Raw genomic sequence first — 23,373 nt, forward strand, 5'->3', positions numbered from 1 at the left:
GCCCGCGTACCGCAAAAAAAAAAAAAAAAAAAAAAAAAAAAGTGCCTCGACTAAGTTATTTAATGATGTTGGTTGATAAAACCACGTGATAACATGATTGATAAAACTGAATTAGCATTTAAATCATTAACTTAAACAGTTCAATTATAGAGTTTTAATTAACACTTTCCCTAATAAAAAAGTGGTAACAAAGTTTTATTTTTCTTTCTAAATTCAAACACTGTGTATCACGCATTGTTCTGAGATTTTACACCAATAGCTGTAGGCAAAATTGACTAAAGAGAACACAGACAACACATCTGAAAGTTGAAAGTCAAATAAATGAAGAAAAGTGAAATTTAAAAAATTGCATATATTTCATTTTAATTTTGACGGAAAAGATTCCAGAATTTAAGAGAAAATCATAGTAGCATCCTGGAAATTATATATTTGGTTATAACATAAAAACAGGTTTTATAAAACTTGTTAATAGCTTTCAACTTGAAAACGTATACAGGCTATGCAATCTAACTGATACATATTGGCATTTAGCTGAGGACAACAGAGGATTTTGAAGACCAAGGTACTCAACGTCATGATAAATCTTAGCATATTTTTAATGAAGAGAACCCCAAAAATATATATACTCATTCAAAAAGCTTTCTGCCTCACCTCACCCCCCACCATATCACCTACCATTCTCTCATCTTCACTGCTCTCCAGCTGGCCCCAATGTCCCTAAAACACAACAAACATGCTCTACCCCAGGACCTTTGTACATGCTATTCTTGCTGCCTAGAACTCTTTTCCCAGATAGGGCCCACACCATCACTGCCCCTGTCTGATGCTCTCACTGAGGCTTCACACAATGCAAAATTATCACCCTCTGTCCCCACACAATCCCTCTTTTCTTTTCCGGCTTTGTTTTTCTCCAAAGCATTTATCGTCACCTAATACACTATTCTATATTTTATATTAATCTTGCTTATTTTTTTACCTTCCTCCAGTAGAATGTAAATCCCAAAGAGGAAACTCTTGTCTGTTTTATACCCTGTTGGACCCCCACCTAAAGTAGTGCCTGACACAGTATTGGAATTCAATAAATATTTGTTGAATTAATGAACCAAGAGTATTTGCATTCCTTAGATAGGTAGTAGAATATAAAATATTGAGAACAATTTTTTAATGAGACCTGTGGAAATTAGTAACCTCACTGTGACAAATGCAAGAAAAATAAGAAAAAGTTACTAGACAGCTTTGAGTTTTTCACAACAACAGTGCTTTCTACCACCAAGATAATAATTACTTTCATTCAGAACCATTTAGGCTGTAAGAAGCGTATTCCATTCTGGTTTTTGTTCAGTTTTTTTTTTTTTTTCGGTACGCGGGCCTCTCACTGCTGTGGCCTCTCCCGTTGCAGAGCACAGGCTCCGGACGTGCAGGCCCAGCCGCCATGGCTCACGGGCCCAGCCGCTCCGCGGCATGTGGGATCTTCCCAGACCGGGGCACGAACCCGTGTCTCCTGCATCGGCAGGTGGATTCTCAACCACTGCGCCACCAGGGGAGCCCCATTCTGGTTTTTATTGGAAAAAAGAGGTTGCCAAAATGATGCTGATCAATTCATTCATTCATTCACATATCCAGTAGATATTTTATGACACCCACTTCCACGTCCCAGCAGATGGCTAAGTCCCTTGAATACAAATAAAAGGTACGGTCCCAACCAACCCAAAGACCAGTTAGGGTGGCAGGGCATCAGACAATATTCTAGCACAGTATGGTAAGGCCATGGCTGTGGTGAGCATAGGAGGTGGATGGGAAAGGTGCCTCAAACACATACACTGAGAAATGATTTTCAGAAAGTGGGCTCCTAAGTGAGAAAGAAAAAGTAAGAGTTATTTACAAGGAGAACGAAGGGAGTGTGTTCAAGCAGAAAGAACAGCACGTTTAAAGGCAGCTAAGAATGAGTGAACAAGTACTGTTAGGGGAGAGCCTGAAAATAGAATGTAATCGTAGATGTTGAATCAAGTGAACGAGGAATTCGTGTTTCTCATTTCTCCCTCTTCAGATGAAGAGCAAGGGGACTATAAGCTGAATATAAGCAAACTGCTTTGAGGTGGCCGATGAAGCAGGGACACAGGTAGACCAGAAGTCCATCCCAAAACTAAATGAAAATGCTGTTACTCATAGATTTATATTACCTGATAATTAAATGCATAGAAAATTATTAGTCTCAAGTATTTTCTATTAGGAAAAGCCTTTAGCAGTCAAGCCAGTAACTGGAAGAAGATGTTGAAGAAGAAGATCACTACAAGATGGTGGCAGCTGGAAATATAGATGATTTTTATTTTATTTAGTATGACTGAATGTATTTCCAATCTAAAGGATCTACAATGTATTATATTTGTAATATGAAAAAATCAGTTCTGAATGTTTTAGGAAAAAATATTGAACTAGGAACCACTACTTGCCAAACCCAGTAAGAGTCTGTACTGTCTTTTCAGAAGGAGCTCAGTGACTGGGACAAACATAGGTCATCAATAAATACTGGTTAAATGGATGTGAATGAATTAATGGAATAAAGTTATTCATTGCTTCAGTAACTAGGGACCTTATCTGTTCTGCCTTCATTACTGAATAATATCAGAATTAGGAAATAGACAATGTGCTTTATATTTTTAAATCTAATCTATCTCTTTTTGGCAACACTCACTTTGAATTTTAAAAAGTGAACCAAGGAAGCAGCACAAAGAAATCAAGAGTTTAAATTCCCAAGACATTTTTATTAAGAATATACGATAGGGAAAGATATCTACCTCCCAGTTCTGAAGTATTAGTTATGGAGCAGCTTCCTTTCTTTTATAAGACAGTATAAATTATGACTGTGCAAATAGAAGGTTATTATCACTGAGATTTGAAAAGATTATTTTAAGGAGATGAGTTCAATCATAACAAAGAAATAGTTCTTGATATAAAGGAAAATCCTTGACGTTAAATGTAATCTTTCTTAATAAACACTTTCATCAAATCGTCATTTTAATATGGAACTAACATTGTACACTATACTACCCTTGACTTAAACATACCAGAACAAAGTAGTACTTATTTTTCCACTTCAGTTAAAGAAGGCATTTTGGGGAAAATTGAAAGATTATTTATTTTATATCACTATATGCTCTATGAAACACTATTGTTTAGGCTAAGTCTTTAGGACTTAAAACCTATGGAAAACATCAATAAAGCAAGGCAATTAGCTGTTTCATAGTTTTCATTCTCTATCAGGCCAATTTCTGTTTTTCTTTATAAACAAATTACGGTGGTCTGAAAGAACTTTTATTTTTTTTAACTTTTCTGCTTTCAGAATCCCAGAATCATACTTACCTTCAGGTACACTAAAAGCACACGAATTCTAACTTAGCAAAACACTTTTTTTCGCTCTTTGGCCTGCACGATACTAACGCTTCCTTTTACATAAACACATGCACACAATGGAAGTAACAGAAATAATAAAAAAGGCATTTGATGCTGTTCTAAGTGCTAAATTCATTACCTAATTTCATCCTCACAGGACCTCAAGAAGGAAGGCATTGTTATTATCCCCATGATAAAAGTGATGACGCAGAGTCATGAGAGGTTAAGAGAAGGGCTTCCCAGGTGGACTTGCAAATGCCAAGGAGCTGGGCTCCACCTCAGACTGTCTGTCTCCAGGGCCTATGCCCTTCACCATTGTACAGTGCCATTTCTCAAATATTCAATAAGAATTATTTATTAGCATTGTCTTCTCAATTAAAGGAAGTATCAAATAATTCACCATTCTATAAACCATGCTCCTCCCTAATTTTAACTGGTCCTTCTTCCTTGTTACCCTCTCTCTTATTTCTCTACAAACATGAGATTTTATTATATTTTCAAATGGATTCATTCTATTATTCTTTTGGGCTTAAAGTCTAGTCTTTCTGGCTTCATATGTATCTAACATAATCCTAATTATTATTGACAAGCTAATATATAAAGACCATACTTAGTGATGGCTCAGGATTTTTACACAAGGGATTAATAGGGAGCAACATCTCGTACTAGTCAAACCTCAACGGCAACTTCATATTGCAGTGCTCCCTGAATCACTAGACTAAACAGAGGCCAGCATACAATTCCTAATTACAGTCAGAAATTCTCACAGTGCTTCATCAAAATGAATTTGCTCAGGGAAAATCTGACTAAACTGTTCTAGTATACATTTCAACATCTGTGTTGCTAAGTAGTCTGAATTAAGCTTCTAGATACTTAACTACATTTTCACTTTGGAATGCTTTTTATAATACTGTTTTATTTTATGAATGCTACCTTTTTAGAAATCTGACAGGGAATTAAAAGGGTAGGTATTGTATTTAGAGAGCTATTTACTAAATAATGAGCAGCTAATTAAATAATAAAGATAACACAGTATGAGCCTGCCACTCTACAACTTAACAAAGGCACCAAAGTACTTCTCCCTAATAAGGGGAAGTTTTAAGAGTTATCATTAGACATCCTTCTGTGCTATTATGCTGTCTGTGGTAGGTGTGCATTCTGGATCCACAAAACTACAATGATAGAAACAAGATGTGTGTGTGTGTGTGTGTGTGTGTGTGTGTGTGTGTGTATACACATACACATATGTAAGTACCCCCTCCCAAGAATACTATAAATACTTTTGAAAAAAAATATGTTTTGGCTGAAATTATCTAGACATCACTTGGAGCAGAAAGGTCAAGGAAAGTCCTCCCATACACCGTGAAGATGGCTGGTCATAATGGGGTGGTGGGCAACTCCCCAGCCCTCCCCCCTTTTCCTCTTAGTTCACTATGGTTACTGCTCAAAGGATAGAAAAAGCAGTACATTCTCCTGTGGCACTGCTGCTGTCTGTCATCTTTTCGCTGGGTCTGCTAAACTACTGTGTTTCTGGTATAAGAGAAAGTTATGCAGAAAAAGACCCTCAATCCAAGGCTCTTTATTTCTAGGAAAGCTGAGTCCTGGATTCTGCCACATTTAAAACAGGTCAAGTCATAAGTCCTCAGGGTCATCCGTGTACACATCTTGGGAAGATAACTGCCTTCATTGAGTGTTTACTATGTGTCATACATTAAACATAAAATCATCTAATTTAGTCTTCATGAATATAAAAGAGGAAGGCACCAGATTTCTGGGGTAAAAGAGGAGAGGAAACTTAAATGTTAGTAAGTAGGATGATGACACTTGAACTCAGATCTTTTTGTGTCTAAAGTCTACGCTTATTTGATACTATTTTTTAAGAAGAGAGTGATAGAACAAAGTAGACACTTGAGCTGTGCCCCTCAGTTTAATTCCAAAAGCAAAACTGCCCATATGAGTCATTTCAAACTCTTTTTCTACATTCTTACAAAGAGGTTAGAATTGATTAGAATGTATGCCAAGTGAGTAAGAAAAAGTGTACAGTTTAACATAAAAGAAGCAGATGCTAACTGAAGTTGGTTGGAAACCAAATCATAATTTAGAACACCTCAAAGGTATATAGAAAAATAACACTGTTAAAAGAGAAAGTAACCAATAATACTTTGTGTGCTATATTACTATCCTTGACTTAAGTGTGATGCCTTTGAACGATGTCCAAGGGCAAAAATGCGAAGTCGATTTTCACGAATTTTGCTAAATAAAGTCCTTATATTAGTGCAGACTGTTTACACAAGGGGGCTTGCATGTAATTTTCTCATTTTTATCTGGATCGATTCTGGTAATGATGTTGTTTTGCACATAATACGTAGTTGTGTTTCATTTTTATATGAAACTTTTAAATAGAGACTATATAAGCACAAAAAACCTAGAAATAAGTAGATAAATGCACTGCTATTCTGTTGTGCAGACTCAGAAACGTACAAAACTAAGCAATATCAGAGAATGAGGCAAGGAATCCTTATGGATATTACAAAATTTGGAAACCCACGTTGCCATTTTTTCAGATCTAACTGCCTAATTGTTCCTTCCATCTATGTTTTTCCAGTAATTATACAAACCCCCTTTTTGTATTTTCTCTCATTTAATTTTGTTTAAACTGTGGCAGAACTTTATACACTGTCATTAAACAATTATCTTCCCATCAAAATTATTTTAAGAAACCTACTCTGGAAATCAAACGGGCATGTTGCCAATTTATCCATATAATGTGGAGGAGAAAAAAAAGGCTGTGAACATTTTTAAAAGTCAGAAAACTACTTGTAAAGCCAGAAAAATAAAAAGTATTGTCATTTAATGGGAACTTTGTTTCATGTCACAGTATAAACTCCTGCCAGAATTCAATGCTATGTAACTACTTATATTTTGATTTTCAGCAGATGTAGTCAAAGTTGACAACATTCTTCTGTGAATCATTAGAAAATATTTTCACTGAAAACATATTCTTGATTTAAAACATAAGTGGTCTCATTTGATTTTTTTTTCTCAACAGCTTGTATCAACCTGTTTTTAACTACCTAACTTTTGCCATCTTTCTACACTACACACGGACATCTTGATCTAGTGAACCAACCAGATAATGAATAATACTGAATACCGGTTTTTCACAGGAATCCTCTACTTGAAAGAGGGGGGAAAATATACCAAAGTACTTGTTTAACAAAAGTAATTTCCTTCTGTCCCTAATGCTTCATTAGGAATAATTTATATTTGCTCCAAATTAAATGAAGAATAAATTATAACATAAATATGCTTGGTCTGACACTGAAAAAAAATTTGAGCATGTATAAATTATGCCCAGAAAATCCACTAGCAAAGCAAGCTGATTCCCTTCAGATTCTGACCTGGATTTAGCATGACCTGAGCTGGCACTCCTCTAAACAGAAGCCTGAAAGACTGCAGACCTTGGAAGGCACACATTTGGTCAGAAGATAAATAACCATGTAGTGATGCTATAGCTTATTCTTATTTAATTAACTTTCATCCACATGCTTTATGATTAATCTGTAAACAAATCAATCATCCCGCATCACGTACCAAATGTATCAGCTATAATAACCCTGTGCAGGTTTCTTGTTTATATACACATTTTACAAGTTAACAGTTGGGGGGCAAGATTTTACTAAATACAATTTTAACCTGCAAATTGGCCTCTTTTCAGAGAAGTCATTCCAGGACTTTCTTTAGGAAACCACCCTCCCATTCTACAGTATGGACAATTTACCCAAGAAAATGTCCACAGTTTCATCGAAATTTTGGACTGTGCTAAAACCAAAGTTTTCAAATAAACCTATAGCATGCATGCAAAAAGAGCAATTTTAGGAGAGAACTTTGAAATAAGAAACACATGTCAGACTCAGAAGTTTAACTCTTACTACTGACAATATCAACAGAAAAGCCCGCTGGGTAAAAGTAACATGAAAATATGAAGAAAAAAAAAATAGCAGTTGGATAAATCTGACTCCCTAAATAAGAAGAAATGGAAACCTGCCCTTATAGTCATTCAGTTAGTGAGAGTTCAACCAACTGATATGCAGCCTCACTTTGGAGGTGAAAATTCAATTTAATGAAAGTCTATTGCATAAAATTCCTTCCCGTAAAAAAGAGGTAACATTATTTAAAAAGTAAAAAACTCAAAATATTTCAAATAAACTAGTTTAAACAACCCCCTTGCCCTTCCCAAGACACGTAGAATCAATTCACATGGTTTGTAAAACCAGTTTGGCTACTCTCGGGAATTGCAGGGATGGAAAACAAGCATTCCTTTGCTATTCATCAGATTCTTGACCTGAAGATAAGCCTCCGTTTTGCCTGTCTTCTCTTTTTCCCAATTTTATTTAGCAGCCACTCAACTGCTTTAATTAAAAAGGACCCTCAATGCATGACCATAGCAGAAAGGATGCACAAAAGAATGCAATGTAAAGAATGTGGGAGTATATTGCACATGCAAGTAAGATAAATTAATTCCAAAGACTTTCCAATCCCTTTTTAGAGCACTCATACATGAGAAACCAAGAGAGGTTATCAATACTTATAAGCCAGCTATTCCTAATATTCCTCAAAGATCACTAATTCCCCTTGCATGAAGAAAAACATTTCCATAAAGTAAAATTCAATTTTATACAAATTCATATGCCCTAATACCAAGAATTTGTCAGAAGAAATTCAATAGATTGGAAATGGAATGGAAAGAGTAAAAGGCACTGAACATATAGAAATTTTGAAAATAATTCTGAAACCTTACATTGCTCTTTCCCGTTGTCAGGAAAAGGCCTTGAATTCCGACTCTGGAGCTTATTGACTGTCTAAGTAGCACCTACAGTCAGATGATGTTATTGGGACACCGACCTTGAGTTTTTTTGCTAAGTTATTGATGAGCTGTGTTTTGCTGTCTATACTCTCACTGGATGCCCTTGTTCCAATGTCAAGTGTCTGTGAGAGCCACAGCTGGGGTTAACTGTCAGAGGCTATAGAAGAGAAGAGAGTGCTTTTTCCAACAAAGTTGAGTGACTCATTCTGGGCTTCTGGAAGGCTGGCTTCCCTAGGATCATTTTCTAAACCTTGTATTTCTCAAATCTTTTAAAAAACCTCCACGAGACACATATGAATTTTTAAAGATACATAGTAGCCTCCTCTGATTACAATCAGCCATCTATTGGGTACTTGGGGAGTGTGTGAAAACACACCAGGGAGTTTGGGGTTCTCACAGTGACGGGGCTGCTACTGAGATTTGGAAGAAGCCAGGTTCTGACGGTCCAGCAATGTGCTGGACAGTCCTGCATAGCAAAGAATCGACTCTTAAAATCCCCTTTGGAGAAACACTGGTGGGTCATCCACACAGTGGGTCATCTAGTCATGTACACACACACCTCATTTTTTCTCTCCACCATGGTTATCAGCATTGCTTCTCTTTTTAAAATAAACAACAATACATAGTGAGAAACTTAGAACAATAACTACCCCAAGAGCACCTCTGCAACATTATGATTAAGACTATGTAAAAATCCATGTCTGAGCTACAGCAGCCGGTTTTGTTTCCTGCTGGATGCCGGGCATGATGCTCCCACAGCAGCTGCTGCAGGAGGGTGTGCTGCTCCCTTGGCATTCTGCCAAACCACATCAGTCATCTTTTTCCCAAGCATGATACGTAACATCCCCATTAGTTGGGACTCTGGATCTTCCATCAGAAGAATAGTAGAAAATGAAAAAATGGGTAACACGGGGGAGGATAAATAATACAGGATTATATCACATCATGTAATAAGACTGGGTGTGTTCTTGAAAAGATGGTATTATTCTTGAGAAGCATGGAATTTCTACAAATTAATCACATGACAGAATGCAACAGACAAGCTCCTATTTAAGTCAAGCCTATAGAACAGAACCATCATTTCCTAGGTGATCTTTTGTTTCAAGGAGCATTTTCACATAGTGTTACTTTAAAGATAAAAGTGCAATGTCCCATGATAAAAGTCGCCCCTAAGACAGGAAAGGAAGAAGACACAGAGGAAGGGGAAGAAAGAAAGAAGGAGGGAGGGATGGAGAAAGAGAGATTGATTGTCACATTTTCTATCTCAAAAAGTTTGGTAAGGGAATGATGATCTGAATTAGAGTGATCACACTATTTATCAGGCAAACTGGGATTTTTCTTGAAAGTCAAGTGTCTCTAGCCAGAAGGGACACTGGGACAGCCGAAGTAAACTGGGATTGTACTTGGGGCAAGCTGGGATGTAGAGTCATCCTCCTCGCTACAGCAAACAGAGGCCTCTCTTGGACTTGCCCTTGTTTACAAATGACATTTAAGCCTTATCAGCTATAATGCAGCATATCGTGGTGAGAATAGTGTAAAAGCATGAAGAACTTCTCACCAAAAAAGAAAAAAAAAGTAAAAACTGGCTGCCCATTCATTCATTTGTTCATATAATAAATGTTTACTGGTTTCCTACTATGCGGCAGGTACCAGAACTGGACTGAAAAAAAAAAATCTCTAAATGATCCAGACACTTGAGTTGCTCCTATTAGTGGAAAAAAGGAATAATTCTACAAAATCTCAGCTATCAAGAACCTTCAAAGAATGCTTGTTAGGGTTTAGTCAAAATTCTCGCTGTCGCTAAGATCTACACCATTTTAAGCAGTAGCACATTTAAAAGGAAATCACTTTATATAGAAATAATTCTAAAATGTGTTATGATGATAAACACAACTTAACTTTTACTTATAGAATCAAGGTGATCAACACTAATGAGAATCAGTACACTGTACTAAGGGCTGCCCTCAGGGGTTACTAAAGCATACAGGGCTTCTAGCATTAATAGCCAAAACATCCCACATGATTAAGCATTTTGCTTTCTTACATTTATGTTTCATTATTTTCCTGTCTCTTTTATTGTTACACTGTCACTTATCAATCCCATCACCATGCGTATTTGTTATAAGAGCCGTCATTTAAATTCACCTAATATGTAGCAGGTACGTCTCTAAGTGTTTTCCCTATATTGCTTCATTTAGTCTTTAAAATAACCCCATGGGAGAATATGGTATTAATCCCATTTTTCAGGTGAAGGTATGTGAGGCACAGAGAAGTAAAGTAGCTTGCAACAAGGCCAAACAGCTGGAATCTGAACTCAGGCAGTCTACCACATTTGCCTATTATGCCGTGTAAGCATGCCCACATCCACTTTATTACGGTATGAGCTCGAAAATTAGAGATATACATAAGGTAAGAGAACATACACTCCAAGACAGCATCAGAGAGAAGCAAGCATGTGATTTTGGGGGAATCGACTCTATGACACCTAGATTTGTCATCAGGCTTTTTTCTTTCTCTTTAGTTCACAAATATGCCTGCATGTGTCAAGTCTGCTGGATAACTGAGTTTGCCAAGTTTGCTGAGCCTTGGAAATTAATTATAGTTACAACAAAAACATTTTATAATATAAGCTTATTTATGTTTATCTGAGGTTGGATAGTTTCCCATTAGAAATTTAGTTTTTTAGGAAAAACAGAGTTTAATTTTGGTTACATGAATTTTAAGAAAATAGAGACAGTTATCTGGCACAGTAAGCATGCCAGAAAGACATCAAGTATCAGGTGATAGAAATTCATAAACTCATGAACAAAGAATCCATTCATCCCTTGGCTTATTGAAAAGCAAATGAGAACATTGTGTAGGTTGCTAAGACAACTGAGATGTGATGATTAAATGTGAGATAATGGCAGAATCCCTGCACCTTTACGAATCAAATGTTTAGAATCTTTACTAAGCCCTCATCTATATTTACGGCTGAAACTTTAAGAGCATTACTTAAAAAAAAAGAAACAAACAAAACAGGCTTCAGGCTTTTGAGCTCTGCTGATGAAGACGCTTGAAGCCTTCTGATCAGGAGAGAGCCCTGGTCTTGGAGAATGTGTGTGGTGTGGCAAAGAGAGGTGTTCCTGGCTGTGGATCAGTCCCATCTGGTAGCAGTGATGGATGAGATGCCTGCCAGAGACTATTACCAATGAGTCAAGAACAAATATTTGCAATTGATTTATTTAAATTCCAAGTAAATATTTTCAAAATATGGGAAAGACTAGAAATAGTAGCTTTTTTTAGAATGTTGCTATTTCAAATTTGAAACTCTGGGCTCTCTCCATTTTGGCCACACTGTTCTCCCCGTTGTTGCTTGAACATGCCAGGCAGGCGTCCACTGAAGGGCCTGTGCATCGCTCAACCTGAAGTGAATGCACTTCCCCCAGCCTTCTTCTTGACTTATTCTCTCATTTCCTTCAAGCCTTTACTTAAATATCATCTGATTTAAAATCACAATCTACTCTCCCCAATACTCCTCATCTTCCCTTTGATCCCTAGAACTGACCACTTTCTAACATACTCCACTATTACGTATGCTCCTATTTTGTTCACTGAAGTATCTCAAGCTTTCAGACCAGTGCCTGACACATGGCTGATACCCAATAAATGGTAACTTTAAGGGCAAGAATAAATGTTCCTATAATTGAACTGCTGAAAAGAAAACTAAGCTCCTTCAGTTTGTTCTCATGTTAAGTTGGCCCAACATAAAATGGGACCCCCAATGTTTCTACTCACATTGAATAACAATTTTAATTATTACTGTGATGCAAAGTAGAGTCTTATCTTAGCTCCTCTGATCCTCTGGATAAAAATCACTAAACAAATGCTACTTTATGTGATGTGTTACTCTGACCAAATTAATTCAAAGCAGCTAACAGTCTCCGGAAAGACTGTTTTAGATCATTAACCATAAAGACTTCAGAGGAACTCAATTTAGTATAGAAGAGGCTGACCAGGAACATAGCCATTCTCTGGAATTCATCACTAATACATGTGAGGAAATCAGGAGTTTTCTTATTTTTGGAGGATAATGAAGGTTGTCAGAAAGAAGAATCCAGATCCTTCCACTGCCACCATGCCAATTTCAAGCCAAATCCATTATTTCACATTCTTAAGACAAAAAGTAAATAAATGCTGTAGAAAATTTAGAAAATATGTTTAAACCATGAAAAAAAATGGTGTATAAGATCTTCTCCAAAAAATAACCACGATTTGCTAAATGTCTCTCAGACCTTTTAAGTAAGTCACACTGTTGGTTTCCTTGCCTCCATGGCACCGGTGCCATGGCTGATCTGTCATCGCAAGTACAATTTTAATAATATTATTATCTGATCAGAAATTCATTGGTGACCTCCTAATACCTGTAAGAGAGGTGGCCATAATTTCAAGTTGGGACTACAAGTGATTGATGGCTGATTGTATTTCTTTAGGTAGGTTTGAGAACTGGTTTCAAAAGAAAGAAAGTCCAGACCTAGATACTCATTTTGGCAAATTTACCTTCAGAAAAGTAAATAATTTAAATTGCAGTATGAAGAACATTCATCAATTATCTAATAATTAGATTAACCACAGGAAATGGAGAAAACAATTTCTATTTGGATTGGTCTTTGGGAGCAGAAAAGGAGATTGGGTTCATTGAATAGTAACTGGTCAGTTTGAGGATGGGGACAGGAAGGTCAAAAATTGGTAGAAGGGTTTACAAAAAGAGGTGAATGGAGCTCCTCTTACTTTGAAGTCTGGTTGCCATTCCACTTAATGCTCTCGCAAGAGATCTCTACTTTGCAGATCATAGTTTGTAGACACCTGACCTAAAATCGAGCTCTAAATCTCCATACTAGTGAAACAGATAACCAGTGAGTTATATATAATCAGGGAAGGAGCGAGTGATATATGCTGGATTACATAAAATGAAGGGCTTGGGGAAGGGGTGTTGGATGAAACAGGTGAGTTGTATACTCTGGGTAGGGAAGAGGTAGAAAGTAGACAGCACCTGATGGGTTAGCTGCTCAGCATCCTTTTCTTGGAATTTGTTCTCACCACTGATTCATATGCTCCTAAAGGTGGCTCCTGAAAGCCACTCTGATACCATTCCCTTCCACGGAAATTTGGAACTGAGATAAAGAGAAAGAGAGAGATTCTCTTATCTGGGTGTCTGAAGAGGTAAAAATTACAAAATCGGGAGCAGTGTCACATGGATATTTTCCTCCTATTGTGGATCCTGGAGAAAAAATAAGACTGAGCAGCCAGCCAACCATCATAAAGAGAGATAAAGACACTGAAGCAGCCAAGCAGTGAGGACACAGGTGGGTAACAGATGAACAGGAAATCCCAGCCAACCACAGTCTATGCAAATTTACCTATTTTCCAATCTCATCGACTATTTCTCCATATGAATCAAATGAGACTACTCACCAACCATCCATAAAAGATACCTTTCAATTTCAGTTTCTAGTCCTTTTTCCCCCCTTAACCTCACTGTGGATTCTCTTTCTCCCATTTCTTCAAATCTTATCTCTCCTTTGGTACCCAGCTGTAGCCCTAAATCTTCCCTGCAACTCTTCCTAACCACTCTGGCCCACCGTGTTCAGAATTCAGGCTACACTCTGGTGTATCATTCTTGACTATTCCTCAGTGAAATGAGCTCATCTGGAGAACTAGCAGGGAAGTACTCTCCTAAACAGATGCTCTCAGCTAACTAACTGCACAGTACACAAATATCGTATTTCACTCTAATGTCTATGTAGGTAATGGTGACAGGAAAACGGAATGAAAATAAAGGTACCTATGTGACTGGTATATTTTTTTTCTGGAATTTACTTTCTATGGACCATGTTAAATTCAAGAACTCTTCTGTCAATCTAGAGCTAAAGGAAGAAAATGAAATGGGACTCAATGAACATCTAACACACCAAAATAAGGGCAATAAGAGAGTGGATAACAGGTAGCCCAAGTAATCCTTGACCTCTTATGGACAGCAATTAGGCATGAATAGTACATGTCCTTATTTTTACCTCTTGCACACACTTTCACTTTTAAAGTTATTCGTTCATGCTTCTGTGTATACTCTAAATGTCTACTAAATACTGTGTGTCTAATAAGGAACAATCCCACATGGAAAGTGTATCATTTAAGAAAGGCTCGTCCCACAACCCAGCAGACTAGAAAGGCAAGGTCTATATCCAAGGAAGCCATAGGGGATTTGTTGTATTAGTTCAGAGGTGAGGTGACAAGAGCCTGAACTTCCATAGTGGCAGTGGGAAGGGGTAGGATAAAGAGATTCAAAACACAACAGAGGAAAATTAAATAAAATTTGATGACCAACAGGATTTGGGAAAGGAAAGAGAGAAATAAGTCAAGGATTATTCTGAAGTTCGGAGGCAGGACAACTGAGAGAATTATCACTGGAAAGAAAAGATCCTGGGGGATAGAAAGTAATCATTCTATACAAAGGGAGTTTGAGATGGCCGAGAAAAATCCCTAATAAAATTACATTCGGACTTTGTGGTTACAAGAGAAGTTCCAGGAGAGACTGCAAGCTGGATTTATGTATTTGGAAGTTATTCATTCACTTAACGGGTATGTACTGAGGACCTGCTTTGTGCCAGGCCCTGTGTTATATCCTAATGTTACAATGGGGAGCAAAAGAAAGCAGAGATGATCCCTCACTTTGTGGAGCTTATAGTGTAGTGCATGAAGCAGGCATTGATCAAACGAGGCAACTGTGAAGGAGAAGGCCATGAGGCCCTGATGACGGTGGGACCAGAAGCAGCAAAGGCTGCTCTGAGGAAGAAGTACTGAGCAGAGATCTGAAGGATGAGTTGAAATTCAGCAGGTGAGCAAAGCTGGGAGGGGGAGGGTAGCGCAAGAGGGGAAGGAGCAGTCCAGCCTCTGTGGAGGGAGGAGCATTGCATCTGTAAATGCAGATCTTCTTACAGGGGAAGGCTGATTGACACTGAGGCTAGAGTAATAGGAAGTGGCCAGAGCATTCTAGACATGGTGGGCTACATCAAGAGTTGTGAACAGAGATTATATGTGGAAAAAAAAAAAAAAGAAATGGAAAGAAAGCAAAAAATGATCAAGAATAAAATCTCAGGATCTGAAGGTAGTCAATAATGTATTACTAAGTCAAAGAAATGGTTAAATAATTCCATGGACTATACAGTTAGATTGTGTTACTGAAAGAATCTAAGTTTATTGGAACTACATCTTGAAATTTTCAGGTTTGAGGAAATGCAACCTGGTATTAATAATTTTTGATGCTTCTTGGAGACAGAATTTTGGGCTAAATGGACCTCTGATTTGACACAGTGAAATACAATGTGTGTTTTCACCAAGGGGACCTCAGCTTTCACTGCTATGAAAACAATATAGCATTTAATTTTTTGACAGGCAATTATATACAGATAAACATTTCAGGCTTCTGGAATTATTGCAATAATTATTTTGCTAGAAAATAATCATGTATAACTTAATACTTTAAATATAACACTGTCATATCATAACTATTTACATAAGATGAATTAGTTGCATTTTTTAAGCTTTTACACATAAACATTGAATAGATAAACTTCCTGAGGCTCACTTAAATATTATGATATTAAACTGAGATTAATTCCAATGCTTCCTTAAAAGCTGGGGATTTGTTCTGCCTTTCTCTTGATAATTGTAGTTAGTATAGACGAGGGCACCCTCACCATTACCCACAGAATCTTTTTTATTCTCCATGTGCAAAAACTATCATCTTAGCTCATATGTACCATAAGTACTTCCTATATATATACTTTCATATTCTCCTTTAGATCTCTTTACTGTAATCTGCTGGCAATACTGTAGCCACAATGAGACAGAACAATAATAGGAAAAGAACTGGTATAATTCCCAGAAGTCACTTCACAGCTCAATTTCACCAAAATTTTTATTTCCATTTACTCCTTAATTAACAAAACAAGTATATAACAAAACTGGCTGATTTGAGTTTTATTTCCTCTCTAAGTTCTTTATCTCTTCTTGGTGAAAATGCTCTACTAGTTAGTGGCCCAAAAAGGAAAAAATAAGGAGAAACAGAAGTTTACCAGAGAAATCATTCGGGTATTATGGGGACTATTTTAACATATAGGCACTCTAAGATATTTGCCAAGAATGCAATTAAAGAATGAGATAAATTATTTCCTCACCTCATAAATGAAAAGTAGAAGAGTTAAAAAAAATGACACTCATAGAAACTTCTAACTTCACTCCAGGAGATATCTATTATTTTAAATTAAACAAAAACCATGTATTTTCAGGGATGGCTCATGTTAGACACAAATCTATCTACACAAATAAAGTCACCATGAATATAGAAAAAAATCAACATAAAAATGATAATTCAGATTTTTTTTTAAGATGGTCTGTCTAGTAATAGACTTAATTTTAGGGAAAGGTAAAGCATGAGAAATATAAATTTTAGTTTTCTCATGTACCCATTTGAAGGTTAACATGGGTTTTAGGAACAAAGGCCTACAACACTACATTCTCAACATGGTTACGACACAGAGAAAGTAAAAAAAAAAAAAAAAAAAAAAGTACATTTAAGGAATGTCAGTTTTTCCATGAAGCACATTCTATCCCTTTCCATATGACATCAAGTTCAATACAGTCTTATGAAACTGAGAGAATACTGTCCCTAACGTCTGACTTTCAGTATATACACATAATACTATTTCTAAGACATTTTACCTTCCTTACATTGTATGGGTTTGTAAATTCTCTTTTTTCTAATCTACCAGTCACATCTGAGGGCCAAGCATCTCTTTCCAAAAGAGGAATTAAGGCCAAGCAAGACAAAGAATTTGCTGCTACACATATGTCACTCCAAAAATTTCCCTGGCAAAGTTTCCACGCCCAATTTAATTACTTCCCTACTGTAAAAACACTTTCCATCTGCATTTATTCTAATCTTTTCAAATCCAAAACCAACATACTATAAAGCTAGCTAAATAAATGAATGATATTAGCTTTAGGTTCCAAGTGAGGGAGCATTTTAGAAGGCAATGGGTCTCCAGCTCCCATGCATTTTATGCTGATACCGTATTTCATTTTGAGCTCAGTTCTTTACCATAGATTTGTTTAGAATAGAATTACCTAGCCCCAGGCCTTAACTCTCTTTCTCTTTCTCTCTCTCCCCGGCCCCCCCCGCCACACATATACACACACACAGAGGGGAGGGAAGGAGGGAGGCATGGGGGAGAGAGAGAGAGAATATATGAATGTTTGTGGTTCTTAATGAGCAAAAAAGAATGTACCCATACATGTACATGCTAAAGCAATGCTGCCCATTATCTATAATAAAGGCATCTTCATGTTTTTTCTGATTGCTTATAAAAACTGAACCTCAGTACATGCATATAATAATTATTAATTTTGGCATCCCTTGATTCGTTGACTATTCAGTAAGTTATTGTATCCTTTTTGTGCAAGATGTTCTATAGCATATCTTTATTCTCTTCTTGGTGTTCCATCACTGCACTGACTTAATGCCATTTTGCCACTCCCAGACCTAATATCTGTGAATAAATAGAGAATCCAAGAATAGCCACCTCTTTTGGTTACTGACACTGTGAGGGTGCGGAGGTTGTCATTGGCACCAGAAGTTAGGAGAAGGGACCAGACACTATCAAAATGTCTGGGCAACACTGAATCAATAAATGAGTCTAAGTTTTCTTGAAGGCTTTTCCATCTCGGGTTTTTATAAACAAGGGTGCTTTATGTGTTTGTTTTTTATATCACAAAGCTTTAGAATCCTTAGAAATTGATTTGCCTAATTTTACCCATATATTGCAGATTAGGAAACTTTCAGAAGCAGCTAATCCATGGCAACCAGCTAGTAGTTTCCAAGAAGTCAAGACACTTTTCAATTAGTTTCTATTATATAATAATAATATATAACAAAATATATTTAAAACAATCTTTTAAAAACAACTGTTATTTATCTTAAAAATAAAATTGCACTTTTAAGGCCATATGGGCTGGGATTTGCTAGATAAATGAGAATGATCTAATTACAGGTTTAAATACATTGAGATCTGAATTCTCTCTTTCTTTTCTAACTTATTGATATAAATTGAAAACACTGAATCACTTTGGTGGCTTTCTGCTTGTTTAAAATTTGTTCAAGCACTAACACTATCTGTCCAAAAATCCTGAGCGGCCTAAGGAGTAAAACATTTTGATATACAATATTAATAAAAAGAATATAATTATATGTTCTGTTTTCCCTACTAACCCTCAAGACCAGCTACTTGCAAAGATTATCTAATTAGTTAAACTATAAGTCATAGGTGGGTTTCTCATAGAGGTCAGCAAAATGGTCAGGAGGGAAATGTCCACTAGGAATAGAGCTTGAGTCCCCCTCTCTACGCATCCTGGAATTCCTTTGCTTTGTAGGAAAAATTTAATGGTTCATCCATTTCCTAAAGCTCCAATAAGCTAAAACTATTTGGTTCTTTTTTGATATCTAATCGTAAAAGACAAAGATCACATGTCAAAAATCCTATATCATGTTATATACTTTTGATGATCCAAAAGAAAAGACCACACACAATCATTTCACTATAATATATATAGGAATTAATTATAAGAATATCATATTACATAAAACAAAGGAAGATTTACTCAGACTGTGAATGGACTGTATATAATATATATTTGCTTTCCAAAACGAAAATATGGTGGTCATTAACATTTTACCTAGCTCTGTATTGTTTTACTATAACAAGAGAATCACTACATACATCATAAACTGGAGCAAGTAGGACAAAATAAACTAACACCCATCTCACCGTTAAACACAAATTTCTTAATGCAAGAAGTTAAGTTATATCATTTATATCATATGAAGGATATGCATTTACTATTGTTATGATATTTAAAATACTTTTACTTACCCATTTAAAATTTTGAAATAAAAACAATGAAAACGTATAGACCTAAAATGCCTAGGACCAGACCTAGGCATCTGGTCCAACCACAAACAACTAAATGGGGCTAAATTCCTGTATGTAGTGGCCTGACCACTTTAATTCATCATTTCTTCAAGCTCTATATAACCATAAAGAGAATGCCAAGTTACTTTTTATCTTTTCTCTTTGATGGCATTCTCAAAATCTAGCAATGTTTGATTGAAAAAAAAAAAAAGGTAGATTTTTGGTAAACACAGATTTAAGAGGCATTCAGTTTCTGGCAAAATTTCAAATGTGAATACGTTATAAGAAGAGATTAGAAAGAAAAATAAGGGTGAACTTAAAATAATGAATGCTAAGGGAATATATTTTCAAGTGTTCCTAGAGATGTTCCCACTATTGTTCTTTACAGTTGACTTCTGTCAGTGTCCTTTTTGTTAATATTATGATTAATGGCATCCTAGCCAGTCTAATGTGTAATTTCCATACAGAGAAGTTCTTAAACTCAATGTTTTAAAACACAGTTGTATCTGGAGTCTAATGTCTTATTAGTTCTCCAAAATTGCAATTTTTCTTAGTGAAGTCTTGGCCTCTATTTTACTGTACCTGGAATTCTGGGGTTCTGGAACATCTGATTCTGTGCACGTTTTCTTTACCTGTAAGGAAAGAGTACTAGTTAGTCTCATATGAAAATACAACTTCCTCATTCAGGTTCACACACTTGTTCAACTTAAACTTGTTAAACTTAAAGTGGCTACAGCTCTGCTCACCAAGATCTCTATAAAATACTCCCCACATTTTACAGCAGTAGCATGCAGTATTAAATAGTGTATTTCATTATTATCCTATGAACAGCTGCCAAAGGCACTTCCCTAGACTCCATTAGTATGTAAAATGTTCAGCTAAAATAGCTTGGGACTAGCTTAACTAGGAACAAAGAAACCAAAGAAACAGGTTTCCCACTTAGGAACTGGAAAAGTCATACTGCTCTCAATTCACTAAGAAATGTTTTTCCAGTTGATACTGCTTCTGTCTCCTACTAAAGTGCGCAATAATAAACACCAGGTTCTGGGGGCAAAGCACAGTGTTAGCTAAAACATTCATATATTAATTTTCATTTTCTCAATCCAGTGGCTGTATGTTTTATACATTTCTCAGCATATCAATTAAGTTTCGGCATTGCTCACAGACATCTCATATATATTTAGAGTATACTTTGCAGACTGTATTTCAACTTAGTGGTTTTTAACCCACAAAAGGTAAAGAATGGAAATAACTTTTACTTTTAGGACACGGTATCCATTTCTGGACAAAAGTGTGTGATACATCCTCTAAAATAAGGTAAAGCAAACATCCATTGCCTTTCACGATTTAACTTCAAGCACAGATAACTATGTCTGATTATTATGGTCTTAATGGTACATTATATGCAAAGTAAATTCCGTTTCAAAAATTCCTTAGTTAATATGGAGCATAAACAGTATACATTAACAAGTCCATTGTCATACACTCTGGGTGTTTACATTGCCATGGTCTATTTATGCAACCTACAGAATCCAAGGCACTTTAACTTCTAATATGTAGCTTGGAAGTGAAAATAAGTCTACTGAATATACACCGTGAGTATACTACATAATTGTGAACCGTGATACAAACGGCATCACTTAAGAGTAAGTTTTAAATGTTAAAGATACAGCATTGTCTTTCCAGCTCACAAAGTAACTCTTTCCTCTTCTGACTTAAAAATACAAATACAAAAAAAAAGATCCTTACACTTTCAAAAATCCATGTTTTTGCTTTCAGTTCTAAGCCTAGATGTTTTATAATTGGGGAAATCAAGTATTTGCTTGATTAACTATACTCTTTTTTGCATCCTGTGTATACATTCATACAGTATGAAAATAAAACTGGTTAGCAAAGAAATTATTATCTCTGTCCTAAAATGTAAAAAGGTTCTATGCTCTTAATATGAAACTTAGCATCAAGAGATGGAAGGGTGAAGAAATATTTTTGAGTAATTAGTTTTAAAAAAAAGAAAAGGGAAAAAGGAAAACTTTTCTTAAAATGTAAGCATAGAATTCACTATGAAACCCACAAAAGTCCATTAAAAATTCCATGAAAAATAAGAACTAAAAGGGAAGGACACGATAATAAAACCCTTCTTTCCCACTGGTTCTTTCCTATGATTCATCACCAGAAACTATATGAACTGCCCAATGAATATGTAGAAATCACCTCAAAGTGAATGTCACTTTCTGAAAGACTATGATAGCTTGACTTTGGGACTGACTAAAGGAGCTCCAGATCACACAAGCAAACTAGACAGATACTTCCAAGCAAGAGTCAGAATGAGACAAGCTTCCTATGGTTTAAAAAACAAAGATTTTAAAAAATCTTTAATACCAATGGCTTTACAAAACATCTTTCTCCAAATAACTAACCAGAAAGTTCTTATTATTTTAATTTATTCTTAAAGTAGTAATTGTAATGCCAGAGAACACATCTATTGATTACTTACTATCTAGTTTGCACAGTCCCAGATTCATAGCTTATGCTTAATAAGAATATGATGAAAGATTGAAGTAGATATAGATATTCTTTTAGATATTGTTAGAACTTTGCATTCTTCAAAGTAATTCTTTTTAGGGCTTTTATTCATTTGTTCATGGTCGAATGAGGGAAGAATAATATTTAGGATACCATGACTACTACAGGAGAGGTTTATACAGTGAGGTCGATGTTCAGAGGGCAATCTACTTGTTCAGAGGCAAGTGACTTCTGAACTAAGTCTTAAAGGACATAGGCTTCAAAGACGAAATCTGGAAAAAAGTAGGTACTTCCACATCATGGGGTTTGTCAGAGGAACCATATTATGAAGACCTTATAAATGATAAAGGATTTGGAATTTAATCTTTGGACAATGAAGACCGATGAAGGATTTTAAGAAACAGACTGGGTAGAGATGGTGCAGGAGGTAGTGTGGAAGGGGACAGGCTGAGGACTGAGAGACAGATAAGAGCCTAATGCAGCAAGAGAGAAAGTATACATTCCATGAAAGCAGACATGGCATTGATCTTGTATATCACTAATCCCTAGCCTTGAATAGATGCTCCTTGCTATGGTCTGAATGTTTGTACCCCTTCAGAATTCATATGTATAATCCTCACCCCCCAGAATTAGGGAGTGGGGCCTTTGGGAGGTGCTTAGATCATGAAAATGAAGGCTCTACAAATGGGATTAATGCTCTTACGAATGAGACCCCACAGAGCTCCCTAGCCCTTCTACCATGTGAGGACACAGTGAGAAAAAGGTCACTGGCTCTAAACCAGGAGGTGGGCTCTCATCACATACAACCATGCTGGAGCCTCCATCTTGCACTTCCCAGCCTCCAGAATGGTGAGAAATAAATTTCTGTTGTTTATACACTACCTGCAGTATTTTGTTATAGCAGCCCAAATGGATTAAGAGAGTCCCCAAATACTAGTTCACTAAGTGAATCATTCAGTCCATCAGTGAGAGATGGTGAAGACCTGAATTAAGACAGGAGCCATGGGGAGAGTTGAGAGGATGTTTTTGATAGATACTTCTAAGACAGAATTGACAGAATATTGTTATTGATTGAAACAAAGTATAAAGTAGAATATGATCTGACCTTTTAATCTGTCCTTGAAAAAACTTTGGTAATACCAAAGATCAAAAAAATAAAGTTAACTTATGACTTCTTTAAAATACTTCAAAACCCTATCTTTCCTCTGAATTGAAGGAGAAAAGTTAGATGATCATTAAGAAACTTGTTTTGCAAGTCCTGACTATGCAGAGACGTTAATCACAAGTCATGCAAGCTCCAATCGTCATGTTCTATTTTGCCTTCCAAAAAGAACAGGTAAGAATTATCCTACCTGATGAAAAGACAACCTACAGAATGGGAGAAAATATTTGCAAATAATGCGAGAGACAAGGGCTTAATCTTCAAAATATACAAACAGCTCATACAACTCAACAAACAAAAAAGCAAACAACCCAATCGAAAAATGGGCAGAAGACCTTAATAGACATTTCTCCAAAGAAGACATACAGATGGCCAGTAGGCACCTGAAAAGATACTCAACATCACTAATTATTAGAGAAATGCAA

The 23,373-nt window shown here is 36.2% G+C and overlaps 1 protein-coding gene and 1 non-coding gene across 18 annotated transcripts in view; both read right to left on the reverse strand.

Annotated features, from left to right (window-relative positions):
- The window catches only part of EYA4 (EYA transcriptional coactivator and phosphatase 4), a 266,652-nt gene that overhangs the window by 108,459 nt on the left and 134,820 nt on the right, over window positions 1-23,373 (reverse strand). For all 17 annotated transcript variants that reach the window (XM_028494438.2, XM_028494432.2, XM_028494431.2 and 14 more), the window contains exon 3: window positions 19,846-19,895. In XM_028494438.2, the coding sequence (XP_028350239.1) occupies window positions 19,846-19,895 (50 nt within the window). The remainder of the gene's footprint in view (window positions 1-19,845; window positions 19,896-23,373) is intronic.
- On the reverse strand, window positions 23,010-23,145 carry LOC112064655 (U8 small nucleolar RNA). Its single transcript, XR_002891588.1, has one exon. It is a non-coding gene; the product is annotated as a U8 small nucleolar RNA (small nucleolar RNA).

Source organism: Physeter macrocephalus, chromosome 10, assembly GCF_002837175.3.
Source record: "Physeter macrocephalus isolate SW-GA chromosome 10, ASM283717v5, whole genome shotgun sequence".
Classification (NCBI taxonomy): domain Eukaryota; kingdom Metazoa; phylum Chordata; class Mammalia; order Artiodactyla; family Physeteridae; genus Physeter; species Physeter macrocephalus.